The sequence below is a fragment of the Solanum pennellii genome, chromosome 2, assembly GCF_001406875.1.
Source record: "Solanum pennellii chromosome 2, SPENNV200".
Classification (NCBI taxonomy): domain Eukaryota; kingdom Viridiplantae; phylum Streptophyta; class Magnoliopsida; order Solanales; family Solanaceae; genus Solanum; species Solanum pennellii.
The window spans coordinates 37,183,052-37,199,370 of record NC_028638.1 but is presented as its reverse complement, the minus strand read 5'-3'; the positions used below and the strand labels follow the sequence as shown (position 1 = coordinate 37,199,370).

The 16,319-nt window shown below is 34.0% G+C and overlaps 1 protein-coding gene across 1 annotated transcript; it reads left to right on the top strand.

The window, feature by feature from the left end:
* The first annotated feature begins 5,946 nt into the window (after nucleotides 1-5,946).
* On the top strand, nucleotides 5,947-15,776 carry LOC107011951 (probable DNA-3-methyladenine glycosylase 2). Its single transcript, XM_015211644.2, has 2 exons — nucleotides 5,947-7,154; nucleotides 15,421-15,776. Exons 1-2 carry the CDS (start codon nucleotides 6,115-6,117, stop codon nucleotides 15,440-15,442), a joined length of 1,062 nt encoding a protein of 353 aa, XP_015067130.1. The 5' UTR covers nucleotides 5,947-6,114; the 3' UTR covers nucleotides 15,443-15,776.
* Nucleotides 15,777-16,319: the final 543 nt, after the last annotated feature.

Genomic DNA, 16,319 nt, shown 5'->3' with positions numbered 1-16,319 from the left:
TTTTATCGTATCGAGAAAAAAATGATAAATAGTTTTTCATTTTACACTCAACATTAATTGAGATGAGAACTAAAGTCATAAAACGCATCCAACTAAATCATTTGGGGAATTGAGTTATTTGAGATTGAGTACATTTCATTAATTCAATATACTTTTCCTTTAATATTATAGTGCCTGAACGTGACACTCCGATCCACGAATACTGTGTCGGAGCGTGACACTGTGATCCAATTATATCGTGTCGAAACGTGACACACCGATCCAAGAATACCGTGTCGGAACGTGACACTCCGATCCAATTGTACCATTAATTTATCATTTATTATCACCACTTTCAATTCATTGATAATATTTTATCAAGTCTTCTTTATTCAAAGCATCACTTAGATAAAAAGAGTTTAAGAATATAAATTCCAATGTCTCAGGATTTTAGACCAATCACAAAACACACAACCAAGCCACACAACGACACAATCAAGTAAATAGAAAACTTCACAATATCATTTAATGCATATCAATCACTAGTAAGAGTTTACTACCAAATAGCATAAATCATAACCTACCTCCACCGAAGAAGGGAAGTCGAGCAATCTACTTCTCCAATACTTTTCGTTTCCTCAATGTCTCTGAACCTTTCCAATCTATCAAGTATATATGCATAATTTATAAGTTAACGAGTCTATAGACACCCATGTTACTATATGTACGCTAAAATTCACCCAATTCTATAATCAATTTGCTAAAGTTCAAATCTAAGGATAAGTCTTAATTCCTCCAATTAGAATATATTTAGTAAAATTTAAATAATTTGATACACCTAATATTTAATTATCTATCTCAATATATCAAAATTTAATTCACAATAAAATACCAAAATTGTAATATTTAACAGTAAAGCCACTGGTTAAGGGACCAGTGGCAACAAACCATTGTTAAATTATTTAGTTCCTCACTTTCATCCAAAGTTCCAACCAATCAGTGGTACAAATTTATGCATATTGCCACTATACATTTCCCTTTCATATTTCATTAATTCACTAACAACAATCCATGCAATTTAATAATTACCATCCTTCCTTTCCAATCAAGTTATAACACATACTATATGATTATAATAAATTGGTCCACTGACCACTACCAATCATTAATTGGCTATTAAAAGGTCCTACTATAATTTCAAGAACTAAAATTCATGTGAAGGCCAAACAAGATTTCTAACTCAAATTTTGATAATATCAACAATAACAAAAACCACCTAATCTATACTGCTAACCACCGAGCAATAAGCAATTTTTGAACAAAACTTGACATCCTTTTGATATAATTCAAGGAACAATCCAATTACTTAATTAACATCTCCTATTTATTACTTCATGATGACCGCTACTTAGTCGGATTGTGATAGTGGTTCTCCCACTGGAGGATTAGTGTGAGTGTCAATCACGACGGTCTTGATTGTGACATAATCACTGATGAATTCGTTTATTATGAAATTGAATAAGTATTTGTTGATATGAGTTCAATCGTATATAGTTGGTGTTAATTGAGCTTGTTGGATATTCTTGAGTTCAATTATGATGTTGTTGAGTTTGTTGTATATGTTATTGAGGTTGTTGGATATCGCTTAGTGAATTAAGAAATGTCTAAGAAAATTAAGTATATCATTTTTTATAAATTTATTTTTCTAAAGTCACACAATACTCGTGTTTATTAAAATATCTAAAATGTAAATTAGATCTCAATGTAAATTAGACGAGTAATAATTCATTCTATACTTTACAAGAAATTTGAATTATGTTTTGAAAGGTGAATTTAATACCTCATGTTATGTTTTATTAAAAACTTATGAATATGATTTTGATAATAGATGTCATATTCATAATAAAATGTCATGTTTTTTTATCGAAATTAAATTCTTAACGTTTAATTAAACTTTATATGATGGTGTTTGAACTAAATTGTAAAAACTTCATATGAAATTTATAATGTACTTTATAATTACATAAAACATGAAAGAAATATTATATTGAGTCATTATATTTATTAAAAAAATAAAGCTTCGAAAAAAGGTACTAAATAATGTGAAAATATTAATTGTCTAATTGACAATTAAATAGACGTTTATAAAGAGGATAAAAAATATCAAGAGCTTGGTTAAGATGATTAGATAAATAAAAATTATTAAATCACTAGGTAATTTGATAAGAAGACTGAATAATCAGACAAAGATTAAAATACATGAGATAAACATGTTAAATTATGCATATATCATCTACACTGAATACTTCTATACAAAAAAAAAAAGTGTACTTAAAGCATTATACCACATTTAAAAAATTAGATCCAAAACACATTATAACATATGGAAAAATTTATTATGTATGAGATATAACTAGTAATAATTGTATGAGATATTATCTTATTATTTTTTATTTAAACTGGTAGGATCTACATTTTGTTTTTTAACCTCTCATTTTGTACATATGAAAATAATTTTTTACTTATTTGTTTTAATCCATTCTTTTTTTAAAAAATAACCTATTTTATCATTAAAAAAAAGCATGAGCATACAAAAGCTCAAATTAATTCTTTAAATGGTCACTCATGTCATAAAAATAGACCATTAAAACAATTTATATTTCTTTTCTCTCAATTCTTATTTATTGTTCTATGAAAAAATTTCACCTTCATATTTCGTATCATTTAAATTTCTACTTTTAAAATTTATCTAAATATTATTTTTTATTTTATTTAAAAAATTAATGTTTGATCATGAAAATTTGAAAGACAACTTTCCGAAATTGAAGGTATATTTCGAATTTGAAAAAGTATGTTGGTATAATCTTTCTTAAACTCATTTTTCACTTTTGATATTATTTAACATGAATGTTATTTCTATTTTTTTTATAAAAATAAAATATAATTTTATTTTCTAACTCTTGCTCCATATATTTCATATACAGTAAAAATATATTTAAATTCTATGTTCAAATGCCAAATAATTTTTAATGTTTAATTTAATGACAAGTGTTTTACTATTCTTTACAACTTTTATACATATATAAATTTAATTATATTGCATTAGAGATTCATTTTACTAAATTAATCGTATTTACCATTTAAAAATTATGTTAATCTTTTTGATATCTTATGTAGTTATGATAAGAATATTATTTCGTAAAAAATATTTTTTGTTAAAACAAAATAAATAAATAAATACAAGTAAAATATATTTTTATAGATTTGGGATAGTAATTGCATATAGATTTAAGATAACATAAAATTAGAAAAAAGAATCGCAAAGAAGAAAAATAAAAAATGGGTCCACAAATTAAAATATATATATAATAAAATAATGTCTCATACAACTAGTATATCTCATACATAATAAATTTTTGGGAAAATTGTATATAATAGCAAACTAATAACCTAAAATAAATGGAGTAGCTAGGGTTTAATTTAATTGTGCTCCATAGCAAACGTTTGCAAAAAATTGTCAGGCGCCTCTCTCCCAAATTTCTTGCTCGCCACTCTCCTCCAATCTCTCGCTCGCTTCCTCACTTTTAATACAAACACAAGTGTATAAAAATTATTTCTAATTGTATAAAGCAGAGAAAATTGTATAAATACATATATTTTTGTTTCCCTCTCTCCCCTCTTCCAGATCTCGCTCGCCACTCTCCCAAATCTCGCTCGCCACCCTCACCTTTCTCACTTATACAAACAGAAGCGAAATGTATAAATTGCGTTTCTGTTTGTATAAAGCGTGAGAAAATTGTATATACACATGCAAGTACATATATTTTCATCCTATTCACTTATAATTATACAATAAAAGTACTCCTTGTCCAGTTTCTTTTGCCTTTCTCTCTTTTTCGTTTTATACAATTCGATTCAATTGTATATTCCTTGTCAAGTCTCTTTTGTCTTTCTCTCTTTTTCATTTTATACAAATTCAAATTGTATATAATCGTTCCATAAACTTATAATAATACAATTTGTTTTATACACTTCGTTTTTATACAGTTCTCTGCCCAAGTGTCTTTCTCTTTCTTGTTTTCTACACTTCGTTTTATACAATTTGCTTCAACTGTATATGTATAGCGAATTATACAATTTCTATGTTTGCTATGGAGCGCAATTATGCAAACTTTGCTATAGCATACAAATATGAATTTTTTATTTGCTATATGTGAAAGTTGTCCTAAATTTTTTTACAACATATGTATTTTTCAGGCCCAAGTCATCTGTGGCTCCTTAAAGTTGTCTTCATTATTCATTTAGACACCTCAATTTAACCTTTTACCTATTTAACACTTTTACTTATATAAAATTTTTTCTATTAGACACATTTTGATAATTANAAAAAATGTCAAGTGTGTGTGATGCATTGCCATGACATGGCAAACTAATTAATTAAAAGAAGCCACGTGTCTTAAAAAAAAAGCAATCTATCTTTCGTGCTCGAAAATAATTATAATTAAAAAAATAAAATCCTAGAGTATGTATGTTCGTACCTCTGCTCAGACCTGCTCCCCCCTCCCCCCCCAACCCCAACTTCATCTTCTTTTTTTTTAATTTAAAAAACACTTAAATCACCTAAGTTTTTCTATTTCTTTTTATCTAATTAATGTTTTATTTTTAAGCTTAGATTTCATGTTTGAGTTGATTTGGCATAAAGAAAAAGATGATTGGTGGTATTGTTTTCTAATGAACAAATTAAAATTTGTGATTGATTGTTTGAAAAGCTAAAAAGAAAAAAGATATTGACAATAATAAATTTGGAGAAAAATGAGGTGGTGTTTGATGGCTGGTAAAAAAAGAGAAAGAAGATGATGGTTTAAAAAAAAAGGGGAAGAAGATGACCGAAAAAATAAAGGAAAAGAGCACTGTGGATATGGTGACGCATATTTAATTAAAAAACAAGGTGGCATAGAGAAGAAGAATGATTGCAGCTCGAGAAAAAATGGAATGAACTTTAATGGTGGACACCGGTGATTGCGGTGGTGAGAAGGTCGTTCCAATGGTGGTTGAGTCAAAGAAGAAGATGAAGAGATGCTAATTTTATTTTTTTTAAAAAAGAAAATTATTATTTTTTGGTTAAATAATGCCCTTTCACGCTCTTTTCATGTGTGTACTACACACATGCTGCCATGTCAGCACAAAATGTTTAAGAGCCTGTTTGGTTCAGCTTAAAAGCTGACCAAACTGACTTAAAAGCTGGTTTTTGACTTATTTAGCTGTTTGACAATACTCAAAATTACTTATTTTAAGTTAAAAAAAACTTATTTTAAGCCAAAAGTTAAAAGCTGGGGTAGAGGTGTTTTTTTTTTAGCTTATAAGCTGTTTTAAGTTGACCACATTTTTATCTTTTTGCCCTTAATATTTTTATACAATCTCCAAATTACCCACATAACCCTAACATCTCTTTCTTCCATTTTTCCCTTTTCACGTTCGGCATAGCAACTTCAGCACTTTTATCCAAACGCATAACTGCTTATTTTAAAAATAAGTTTCAGCACTTTTAAAAGTACTTTTTTAAAAGCTGCTTTTATTAAGCCCATCCAAACGGGCCCTAATAGGTACAAATCTCTTATAATATAAGTGTTCAAAAGGTATACAATTGAATTGAGGTGTCTAAATGAAATATGTGGACAAGTTTAGGGGATTGTGTATGACTTAAGCCTATTTTTTATGAATTTATTTCCAACAACACGAATAAATTTAGTTCGATTAAATTATTTATAAATTGGCCTTAATAATATCCACATATAGATTGTTAAGTTAATATTAACGATTTAATCAAAACTTTATAAATTATATAACATTTTGTAATTTTGTTTTTTTTGAAAAAGATACTTTTAATTAAAAAATAATTAAAGGTCTAACAAATGGAAAGAAAGACGATTTTATTTTATTTTATATAAAAAAGCATTTGCCATAAGGGGACATTTTGATTATTTCACCTCATTATTACGAGACCACACAACTTACCGTCGTCTTCAGCTACTCTTCGGGCCGCCGCCGTTGATTGCCACCGGAAACTTCCAATTATTCCTCCTACAAAACCGCCGGAAAATATTAGCGAATTTTTCGTGGCCATTGTTAGCACTCATGAGTGAACAGACGCAAACTCCACCTCAACCTCTACCCACTTCTTCTGATTCCACCCTTGTATCGAACTCTCCAGTTGATCTTCCACCAAACCCCTCTAACCCTTCCAAAATCCCAATTCGACCACAGAAAATCCGAAAACTCTCTTCCACCCCATCCTCCAATGGGAAAACCCCGGAAACCGCCGTACCATCAGCATCCAGTGCAACCAGCGGAGCGATTACCGTAACGAAGAATCGTCGGAAGACTGCACCGAAATCATCAAGGGTTTTGCCCCAAATCATCAAACCCTTATCAGCTGATGGAGAGATTGACAATGCACTGCAGCATCTACGTTCTGTGGACCCTCTTCTTGTTTCCTTAATCGATACACTTCCTTCCCCGCAATTTGAGTTGCACCATTCTGCGTTTTTAGCTCTTAGCAAGAGCATTCTTTATCAGCAACTAGCTTATAAAGCAGGCACCTCAATCTACACTCGCTTTGTGTCCCTTTGTGGAGGAGAGGACGCTGTTTGCCCTGACATTGTCCTCGCTCTATCTCCTCAACAGCTCAAGCAAGTAGGAATCTCAGGGCGGAAGGCTAGTTATCTCCATGACTTGGCAAACAAGTATAAAAGTGGGATTTTGTCTGATGAAACTCTTGTAAAGATGGATGATAGGTCATTGTTTGCCATGCTTTCAATGGTGAAGGGTATTGGTTCTTGGTCAGTGCATATGTTCATGATCTTTTCACTTCATAGACCAGATATTTTGCCTGTTAGTGACTTGGGGGTCAGGAAAGGTGTGCAATTGCTGTATGGACTGGAGGAACTGCCAAGGCCGTCGCAGATGGAGCAATTATGTGACAAATGGAAGCCATATAGATCTGCAGGGGCATGGTATATGTGGCGGTTAGTGGAAGGGAAAGGGACTCCAACTATTGCAGCAGCACCAATTGATGGTGGTAATGTGCAGGCATTGCAGCAATTTCCGGTGGAACAGGAGACACAGCAACATCAACTGCAGCTTCTCGAGCCAATTAATGGCATCGAAAATCTTGGGTATCTGACCGTTCTCTATATGAACTAATAGTTTTTTCTATATTATATTTTGAAGTAGCATGGTCGTTGATCTTGTCGTTTTGCTGGTTATTGAACTTCAGTTGCCTTCCTGTTGTTAATTAAATTTGAATTCTTTGGCAGTCTATCAATTGTTCATTAGATTTTGTTTGATTAACAAAGGCACCCTCGTTTTCAACGACACAAAAGAATAAAATTAATTCCTTTCCAACCAGAATTAAAAAATTGAACTTAAGCATGCCCCAGCTTAAACTCAATAGAGCAAGAGCTTATCCGTACTGGAGGTTGTTTGGTTTGTGAACAATTTGTACTTGAATGATAATGTGGGGATTATAATACGTGATTAAATAATAGCAAATTGTCTCCTTCAAGTACAATTTGCCATACTGTGACGCTGTGTCTGTCAACTTTAACACTAAGAAATGTGCCGACTTGTTAAGTCGATCTACAATGGTCTAGAATTGCATATGCCTTGGTTATGAGTCCTTTAGATGGATCTGACCATTCTACAAGAAAAAGAAAAACAAGTTAAAAGAAGAATGAACTTTTTACCTCTACTGATAGGCATATGCCTTGAGGAAATGAGGCTGATGCCTGTTTGGTTGTGAAAAAATTATGGTTTTAATGTAAAAGCTGATGACTAGAGAGAGGAAAAGGTAGTGTATGTAACAGTGTTATCAAAGGCAAAAAGCGCAAAAAAGCTCTAAGGTCCATGGGGGCCTTTAAGTGTAAACCCCAAATAAAGCGTGGGCTTTAATGAAAAGAGGAGCAAAGGGAGAAAATATACAAACATATATGTTTAGTCCAAGGCTAATAATTATAAGCATGAATGACAAATGTTTGACCAAATAAATTGATTTTTTTTAAATGATAAAGTGAAATATCAATTGTTTAGTGTCACTTCTTCAAAATAGGCTCATTGGCAAGGAAAGTTTGCCTTAGAAACTCAATGATGACACTGAAGCGCACATAAATCGACGCGAAGCGCTCAACATATTTTGAACCTCGCTTCAGGGCTGAAGCGTGCCTTTGACTACACTGGTATGTAACCATAAATGATCGTGAAGTCGGCTGCATTAGGTAAGCACCAAATGGGGGAGGGGGGCGAACAATTGCCTAGTAGTTGAAACAAAGTAGGGTACTACGTTATACAATCACAACGTAAGAGTGTCAAATAATGGTGAATGTGTAAGTTTTTGACTCATGTAATCCTTCAAATTTATGATGCATTGAGATGTATGAAATGTTTCATGATGGTGAGAGATAGTGAAAATCCAAGTGTAGGTTTTACGTATATGTATTATAGATTGCTTGAACACTTCTTAGATCACGCCTTATTAAAAAAAATTGTAGCATATATTATTGGTAATTGTCTTTAATTTTTTTTACTGATGACTTTGTCAATTCATTAACTGCATGTTGTCATAAAATATGTTCAACATTGTCTTTTCCATATTTGTTTTAGACTTTTAGTGTAAACCAAAACAAAATTTTTCTGTCTTTTTGTTTGTTTGTTTTGAGGAACTGGTATTGTTGTATTCCTCAGCATTATCAATGCCGGAGACCTACAAAAATAGTAAGAAAGGAAAAGAGAAAAAAAATAGTTATAGAGCTCCTAGTCATTCTACAAGTTGATCTACTTCTTTTATACATTGTTCTTTACACCAAAAGTAGAAAGATATAATGCAATTCCATTTCTCTTTTTGAACCAAATGGACCATCTTCAAAGAACCGCCCATTCTTTTACCTCCACAGACCACCAAATAGAGGAAGGGATAATTCTCCACCAATTCTTCTGCCTCCTACTTCCTCCCCTTCTAATCCAACAGCTCAGTAGATCTGAGGTATGCTCTGGCACGGTCCACTCAACCTTTGTGAGGTTAAAAAAAATTGTCCAAATCTGAGCTGTGAATCTGTAATGGACAAACAAATGGCTGTTTTTTTCCCCTGTTTCTTTGCATAGATGACATCTAGAGACATCTGGTACTCATTTTCTGGAGAACTTCATGTGTTAAAACAAGACCCTCCTAGCCACCAGACAAGTAAAGCAGTATACTTTGGTTGGTGCCATGCTTTTTCCAAACTTTTCTCCATAGATGTGGATTGCTCATTATCTGGCCTTTAATATCCTTCCTGTAAACTCAATTGGCTGAAAAGGCTTCATCACTGCTGTGTTTCAGAGAAGGCAGTAAGCAGTGAAAAAGCAGACAGTGAAGGCAACAAGCTACTCTGATGAGAAGAAACGAAAAAAGAAGAGAAGAACGCTGAAGAAGAAGAGAACTCAAAAAGAAGAACTGAAAAGAAGAAAAAAAGAGAGGAGCAGTCGCAACAGTTGTGCGATGAGCAGTTACCTTCGAGGGGTTGATTTCAAGTCGTGCGATGAAGGAGGAAAAGAGACGCGATGGGAAGAGGAGCAGTCGCGACAGTCGACTTCAAGTTTCCAATCGCAGCAGCAACTCTAATTCCAGTCAATTTCAAGTCTCCAGTTGAGAAGGAGCAGTCGCGACACAAGTTGAAAAAATACCCAAAAAAACCCTAATTTGATCATTGAGCTTTTTAATTATTAAAATTCTGACTTAAAAAAAAAAGGCAACGCCTACTGCATCGCCAATTCCACGTCAGCCCTCGCCTTGGCTCGCCTTTTTGATCTCGCCACACCTCACCTGAAATAGGTAAAAACCCGTCACCTCGCCTCGCCTCTTGCCATTGGCGATGAGCCGCTCACCTTTCTAGATACTGGTCAAAAGTCCTCTCTAAAGCATGCTTAGGATCTATTTATAACACGTCCCAAAAGGTCTTGGACGAAAACACCCTTGATTGAATGAAGTATAAAAATCAATCATGTAAACACGTTTCGCGGACGTGCACCTGATGCTCCAAATGCGCAGCTAACACGGAGGGAGACATTGGTTGATTTTGCTTCTCTTTATCCATCCTTTCACTTCAATCACATGATATTTGGTGCAATATTTGGTGCATTAATTGCAACCTTTGGTGTATTAATTGCAATATTTCCCATTTTCTTGGAGACTTTTCAAATGCTCATCAGCAAATTGATTTCCTTTTCCCACCTCTTCCGATTTGATTCATTTTTGTTCACACTGCTTTATTCACATCCAATAGTTCTTGAACCCCAAATTTGGTCTTGATTAATTTTCTTGGACATCTGCTCTAACTTCGAAGTTCCAAATCACTTATTTTAGCTCCACACTCATTGGTTATCTCGAGGACACACCCTACACAACAAAACAAGCGTAATGAGTATAAATGGATAATAAATTAGCTCAAATTCAATTGAAGTGTAGTAAATAATAGCCGAAGAATAGCTAAAAACTTGCGTTTATAACCTACCCAATGTTTAGAAAGGTCAGCGCCTCGTCGCCAATGGCAAGATGCGAGGCGATGGGTTTTCGCCTATTTCAGGCGAGGCGTGGCGAGATCAAAAAGGTGAGCCAAGGTGAGGGCTGACGTGGAATTGGCGATAGGCGTCACCTTTTTTTTTTAGTCTGAATTTTACTAATTAAAAAAAGCCAAATGATCAAAGTAGGGTTTTTTTGGGTATTTTTTCAACTTATGTCGCGACTGCTCCTTCTAAACTGGAGATTTGAAATCGACTGGAATTAAAGTTGCTGCTGTTGCGATTGGAAACTTGAAGTCGGCTGTCGCGGCTGCTCCTCTTCCCCTCGCGTCTCTTTTCCTCCTTCATTGCACGACTTGAAATCATTCCCTTGAAGCTCATTGCACTACTGTAGCGACTGCTCCTCTCTTTTTTTCTTCTTTTCAGTTCTTCTTCTTCTTCTTGAGTTCTCTTCTTCTTCTTCAGAGTTCTTCTTCTCTTCTTTTTTCGTTTCTTCTCATCAGAGTAGCTTGCTGCCTTAACTGTCTGTTTTTTCGCTGCTTACTGCCTTCACTGCTTGCTGTCTGTAATTTTTTTTAAAAATATAATGATGTAGAGGATGTTGATCTTCAAGAGTTCGATAGTTTTGAAGAAGAATAGACTTTTAGAGTTCTAGTGTTGTCTTTTGAATTATTGGGTCTTTAAAGTTCTAGACTTTTGGTATCAACTATTAGTTTTTGAATTGAAATATTTGCTAATATATTATTGCTATTGAGATTTTGGATATTTATATATGCAATTAAATATTTATAATTTTTTGTATTAATTGGCGCCTCGATTCAAAAAGGCGAGCAGCGAGCATGGCGAGGCAGGCCCTTGTCGCCTCTCGCCGTCCAAAGCACTGCGCCTACCATCACAAACTTCCCTCCAAAACCTAGTCCTTCTACCATGCCTACTTAAACACAAACAATCAATTCCAATTGTGGCCACAAAGCTCTAATTGATTTCCACACCCCAACACCATAGATGTTGGATACCATACTTGTACACCAAGGGCTTGCCTGCCCATACTTCCACGGAATGACTTCCCTCCAGAAAGCCTGATCTTCATCATTGTACCTCCACAGCCACTTCATTGGCCCATCAAATTTCTACTTTGTTTCTAGTCACTTAGGAAGCAGAAAACTCAATTCATATAATCAGATTGACTTAGTCTGACAAATAACCTATTAACACACATTTGTCACACGTCTATAATAGGTTTACTAGCCAAATTGAAGGATGTCTTTGACCAGGAAGTTCGTTATATTTAGTTTCCCCCCTTTATAGTTACTTGAATAAATCTTTTTTTTGATGAAGATAGTTACTTGAACAAAAGTTAACAAGTTCAGTTGGCCAAATCCATACAACAGTATGTTTGCTGATGGACAATTTCTTGAATCGTTTTGCTGGTGGAGTCCCGATGAATATTTAACCCGTGCGAGTTTCCTGGTCTTAACCTGGATAAAGAGTAAAGGTTAGTAGAGGTGGCTTGTTTAGTGGTTGAATCAAGGAAGTGTATTATATTATACTATCATAAGGCAAGAGTTTCAGATAGTGGTGAATGTCGAAGTGTTTGACTCACATAAGCACTCAAATTTATGATACATTTAGATTTATGAAGTGTTTGGTGGAGATGTGGAACACAGAACACGTATGCGTACAGTTTACTTGTTTTTTTTGACACTAGTACTGTATATTTATGGTTGCTGATTGTCATTACTCTTGAATTGTCATTCACGAACTGCACCATATTGACATAACAATGTTCAACACTTGTCTTCTCCATATTTTTTTTTTTGAGAAAGGTGACTTGTTGTCTTTTCCATATTATTTGGGTCTAAACCAAAACCAACTTATTTCTTCTTCTCCCATCGAAATTTCTAGTTGTTTGGTAAGTAGAGAACCCAATTTAGTCTGTCTTAATCTGGCATATAACCTAGTAGCTCACATGTCTGCAATAAAATTTCTAGCCAATGAAAAAATTAATCTAATCCCTCAAGATACAACAGTATATATGCTAACAGAAATTTATTTCGCTGGTGGAGTTGGCGATGAACTCTACCTATGTGAGTTTGTGAATTTTTAAATGTGGATAAAGGAGGAAGTTTTAGTAGGTTGATCGGCCAAGGAAACTAGCCCAACTGGACTTTTGAGTTTGTTGGGATCTGCCTACCAGGCAAGCGCCTAAATTGAGCAGAATGGATATAAGCTGATACATGTATCCTATGTTGCTATGGAGGTATAACCTGGAAGTTAATTCCTTGTGGAGAAGGGTCATCTGTGACAAGTATGATCGGGATGGAGATTGGTGCTCAAGAATTGTCAACAGTCCTTATGGGTTTGGGGTTTGGAATATAACAGACTACTAGAATTCCTTGGCTGCTGATACAGTTTGGGGATATCAAGGATGGAATATTACTTCTGATTCTTGAATGGTTAGGAACTTGAGAGAGCTCTTGGTTTCGTCAACATCTCGAAGAAGACTTTTCAAGGTCTCAAAGATGCTGAGGAGACTTCCAATGTTAAATCTTCTTTCCTCCTGATACATCTCTGTCTAGTACTCTCAATTTGGAACCCTTATAAGATGATATCAAGGTAAAGGGCTATAATAGGTCAAGAATGAAGGTCAGTTTATATATTTACAATCACAGCCCATTTGGCCATTTCTGTAATAAGCATTAGTAGCTACTATAGATAGTTGCATAGTTTATGGTCAATGACTTAATTCTCTATAGTCTAGATTTTTATGAATGAGGATGATACTCCCATTGGTGAGTGTATAGGGAATATCCCTTGTATCTGTCAGTTAATTTCTGTTTCTCCCTGATCTAATTTCTTGTATTAACCCTTTTATACTATCGTGTTTGTAATTGTCTTGTTCTATTTTATTGCTTTTACATTTGAGTTTGTATCATCTTGGTATCAGAGTTTGGATTAGTGTTTGTTCTTAACACACATTAAGTATTTGATTGTTATCAAACTTCCGAAACAAAAAATCTGTGTTTATTCTTTTTGGTTCATATGGCACTTCACTGTTTGAGTTTAATAAAAATATGAATATCAAAACTCATGTTGTTCTTCACTACTTCTCTTTGTGCTTCACTGCTGGTACCTGAGGTTTGCTAATCTAAGAAAGTTTGGGTGATTTGAAGACCCAAATCTGGACTTAATTACTGGTTCTGTTTTTGAAATCTGCAATTTACTATTGACCGATGGGTTCAGAGCATTTCAAATCTGAAAGGTCTTTGAAGATATTGGTCCAATTCAAGTGGGTGTCGTCTGATGCGGTTGAAAATTGATTTTCGAGTCTGAATTTGAGGTTTCAAGTCAATTGATGCATGTTTGAACTGGGTTCGATAAAAAATATGTGCACCTGACTTGGCAAAGAAGATTAGGTAGGTTCAATTGATTTTGTCAAGGTTCGATCAAATTGCTTGCCTGGGGTTAGTTCCTATGCTTGTAAGGAGCTCCTGATTTCACATATGAGTCCATTTGGATTAGGCTTGGATGAAAATTGAAATCCACCATTGTTGGCCGAGAGAGCTTTGAACTGAAGCAGTTGAGTTTGAAATTTTGTGTGCTGATTGAGTTTGAAAACTGATTGTATTGTGTTTGTAACATCGAAACTCTAGCTGAAATTTGAAGAAATTGTGGCAAAACACGTGGAGCTCGGGTGAAGCTTGAAGGTGAAACTTCAAATTGCTTTATCTGAGATCTTTTGTTGATCTTGTAGGATTGAAATTGGGGTTTGTTCCTAGTAATATCGTGGACTAATTCCTCGAACATAACAATTAAGAACTAAATAGGATAAACGCAAGAAATTAAATTAGGGAGGAAGTAGGAACAGAAATTAGCAGAAAAAGGATAATCAATTTAAGGGAAAAGAGATTGAACTAATAATTGGTTCCATGACAAAGGAAATCCAAATTGGTTCATTTAAGGGATAAAAGGGATATTCCCTCTAAGTGTCATTGAAAGCAAGCACCGCGAGGCACAGGTTTGTTGCTTTTTAAGGCTGAAAATGATGTGAAAAATAAGCGTTTCTCAATTGAAAGTGAGAAGTGCTGGAAGTGAATGCTTTGTCTTTAAATTTAAATTTTAAAAAGCAGGACTACTTTTGGAGGAAATAAGCGCTGACCAGTAGTACGGAGGTTGTGAGTATTTGCTGAGTAAATGGAGGAGTATTATCCTCTCGAGACATGAATCTTTTGGCACCGAGATTCTCTGTCCAAATATTAAACCTGTTTGCTTAGCTCTTGGCTGTCCTTACCCTAAATGAATGAGCATGTAGTCAATTAGATCCTTGTTGGATTATACTATTTCTTTTGATTTGTGCCTCCTTTTTTTCTACTTCTTATAATTTGCCTAGTTTTGTGCTACTTCTTGTATTTGGTATAGTCAGCAATACTATTTGTGCTGCTTTTCCTCTTTTTCCAATGTAATACACTGTTGCATTGTTTTTCCCATAAGATTCCTTTAGGGCGAAGAAAGGTGTCCTACTGATAATATAGCATCTGGTATAGAAGATAGGTCCAATTCCATACATGAAAGTAGAATGGAATTGTATTGAAACTCTACTTCTCTGGTTTAAACTACTTTTGTATAGAAGATGTAGATCAGATTGTAGAGTTGATAGGAAGCTTGTAATTGCTCAATTTTGGAGGTGGCCAGCATATATATCCTTAATGCTGATGAATACAATTTACCAATTTCAAAAAAAATAATATAGCGTCTGATATTGGTGTGAGACTGAGATGTACTCAATTGATACTTGTGCTTTATCTACTTGTTTAGTGTTCATTTTTGTTTATGTTTTGGGATGACATACCAGAATATTGATCCTTGCATCGTTTATCATTTTTGTTTCAGGGCTTGCATTTGGAGCCAATGATTACAGTGTTGAGATATTGATTGAACTATTCCGGAGGGGTTCCCTGTGCACCAATATTCTCTAGCATGTGTTAGTAGTGAGCTTATTTTGCAGAGATCATGACGTTGTAATAGCAAGCAATTGTGCTTCTTGGGTTATATGGCAAGAACCCCATTTGTTTGATTGATGTCAAGAACTGCACTTTTTAGTCCCCGCCGCCCCTTGATGCCCCCTTTAAATGTAAAAAGTTGTGGAATTAGCAGCTTCCAACTGTGTTTTATGATTTTTAGCAATCGTGATGTAACATAAATAAATGTTGTTTCAGTACTACAATAGAGAGTCTTTGTTTCTCTCAGTTTTACTCTTTTGCTTTTGCAGAACCATCTCGTTGATTATATGCAGGTTTTCAATGGCGAGACGTTCACCATGTACAAAAAACCTCTTTTGCTTTTGCAGATCCATCTTGTTGATTATATGCAGGATTTCAATGGTGAGACGTTCACCATGTACAAAAAGCCTCATCTTGTTCCAACAAGGTAAATGCGATGTACAAGTGGGACTTAAATATCAAAATAAACGTTGTTTTATTGTCTAATACTTCAATAAAAATGTTCCTTTCACATTAGAAAGAAGAAGAAGAAGTCAAAGATTTGTATGAGCTAACCAAATTTGCCAAGTTTTTCCAAAATATGTATTACTTGTCTAATAATTAACGTTTGGGGCTCCTTCGACAAATTTGATTACATTCGCATGTCAAATCTCCTAATTAATATTGTTGACCTTTATATTTTTAATAGATGAATAACAAAAATTCAATTCATCTAAAAAAAAATAATATGAAGATCGACGGTAACATAACGAATCATAATATTGCATGAAACTTATAGTCATGAAATAA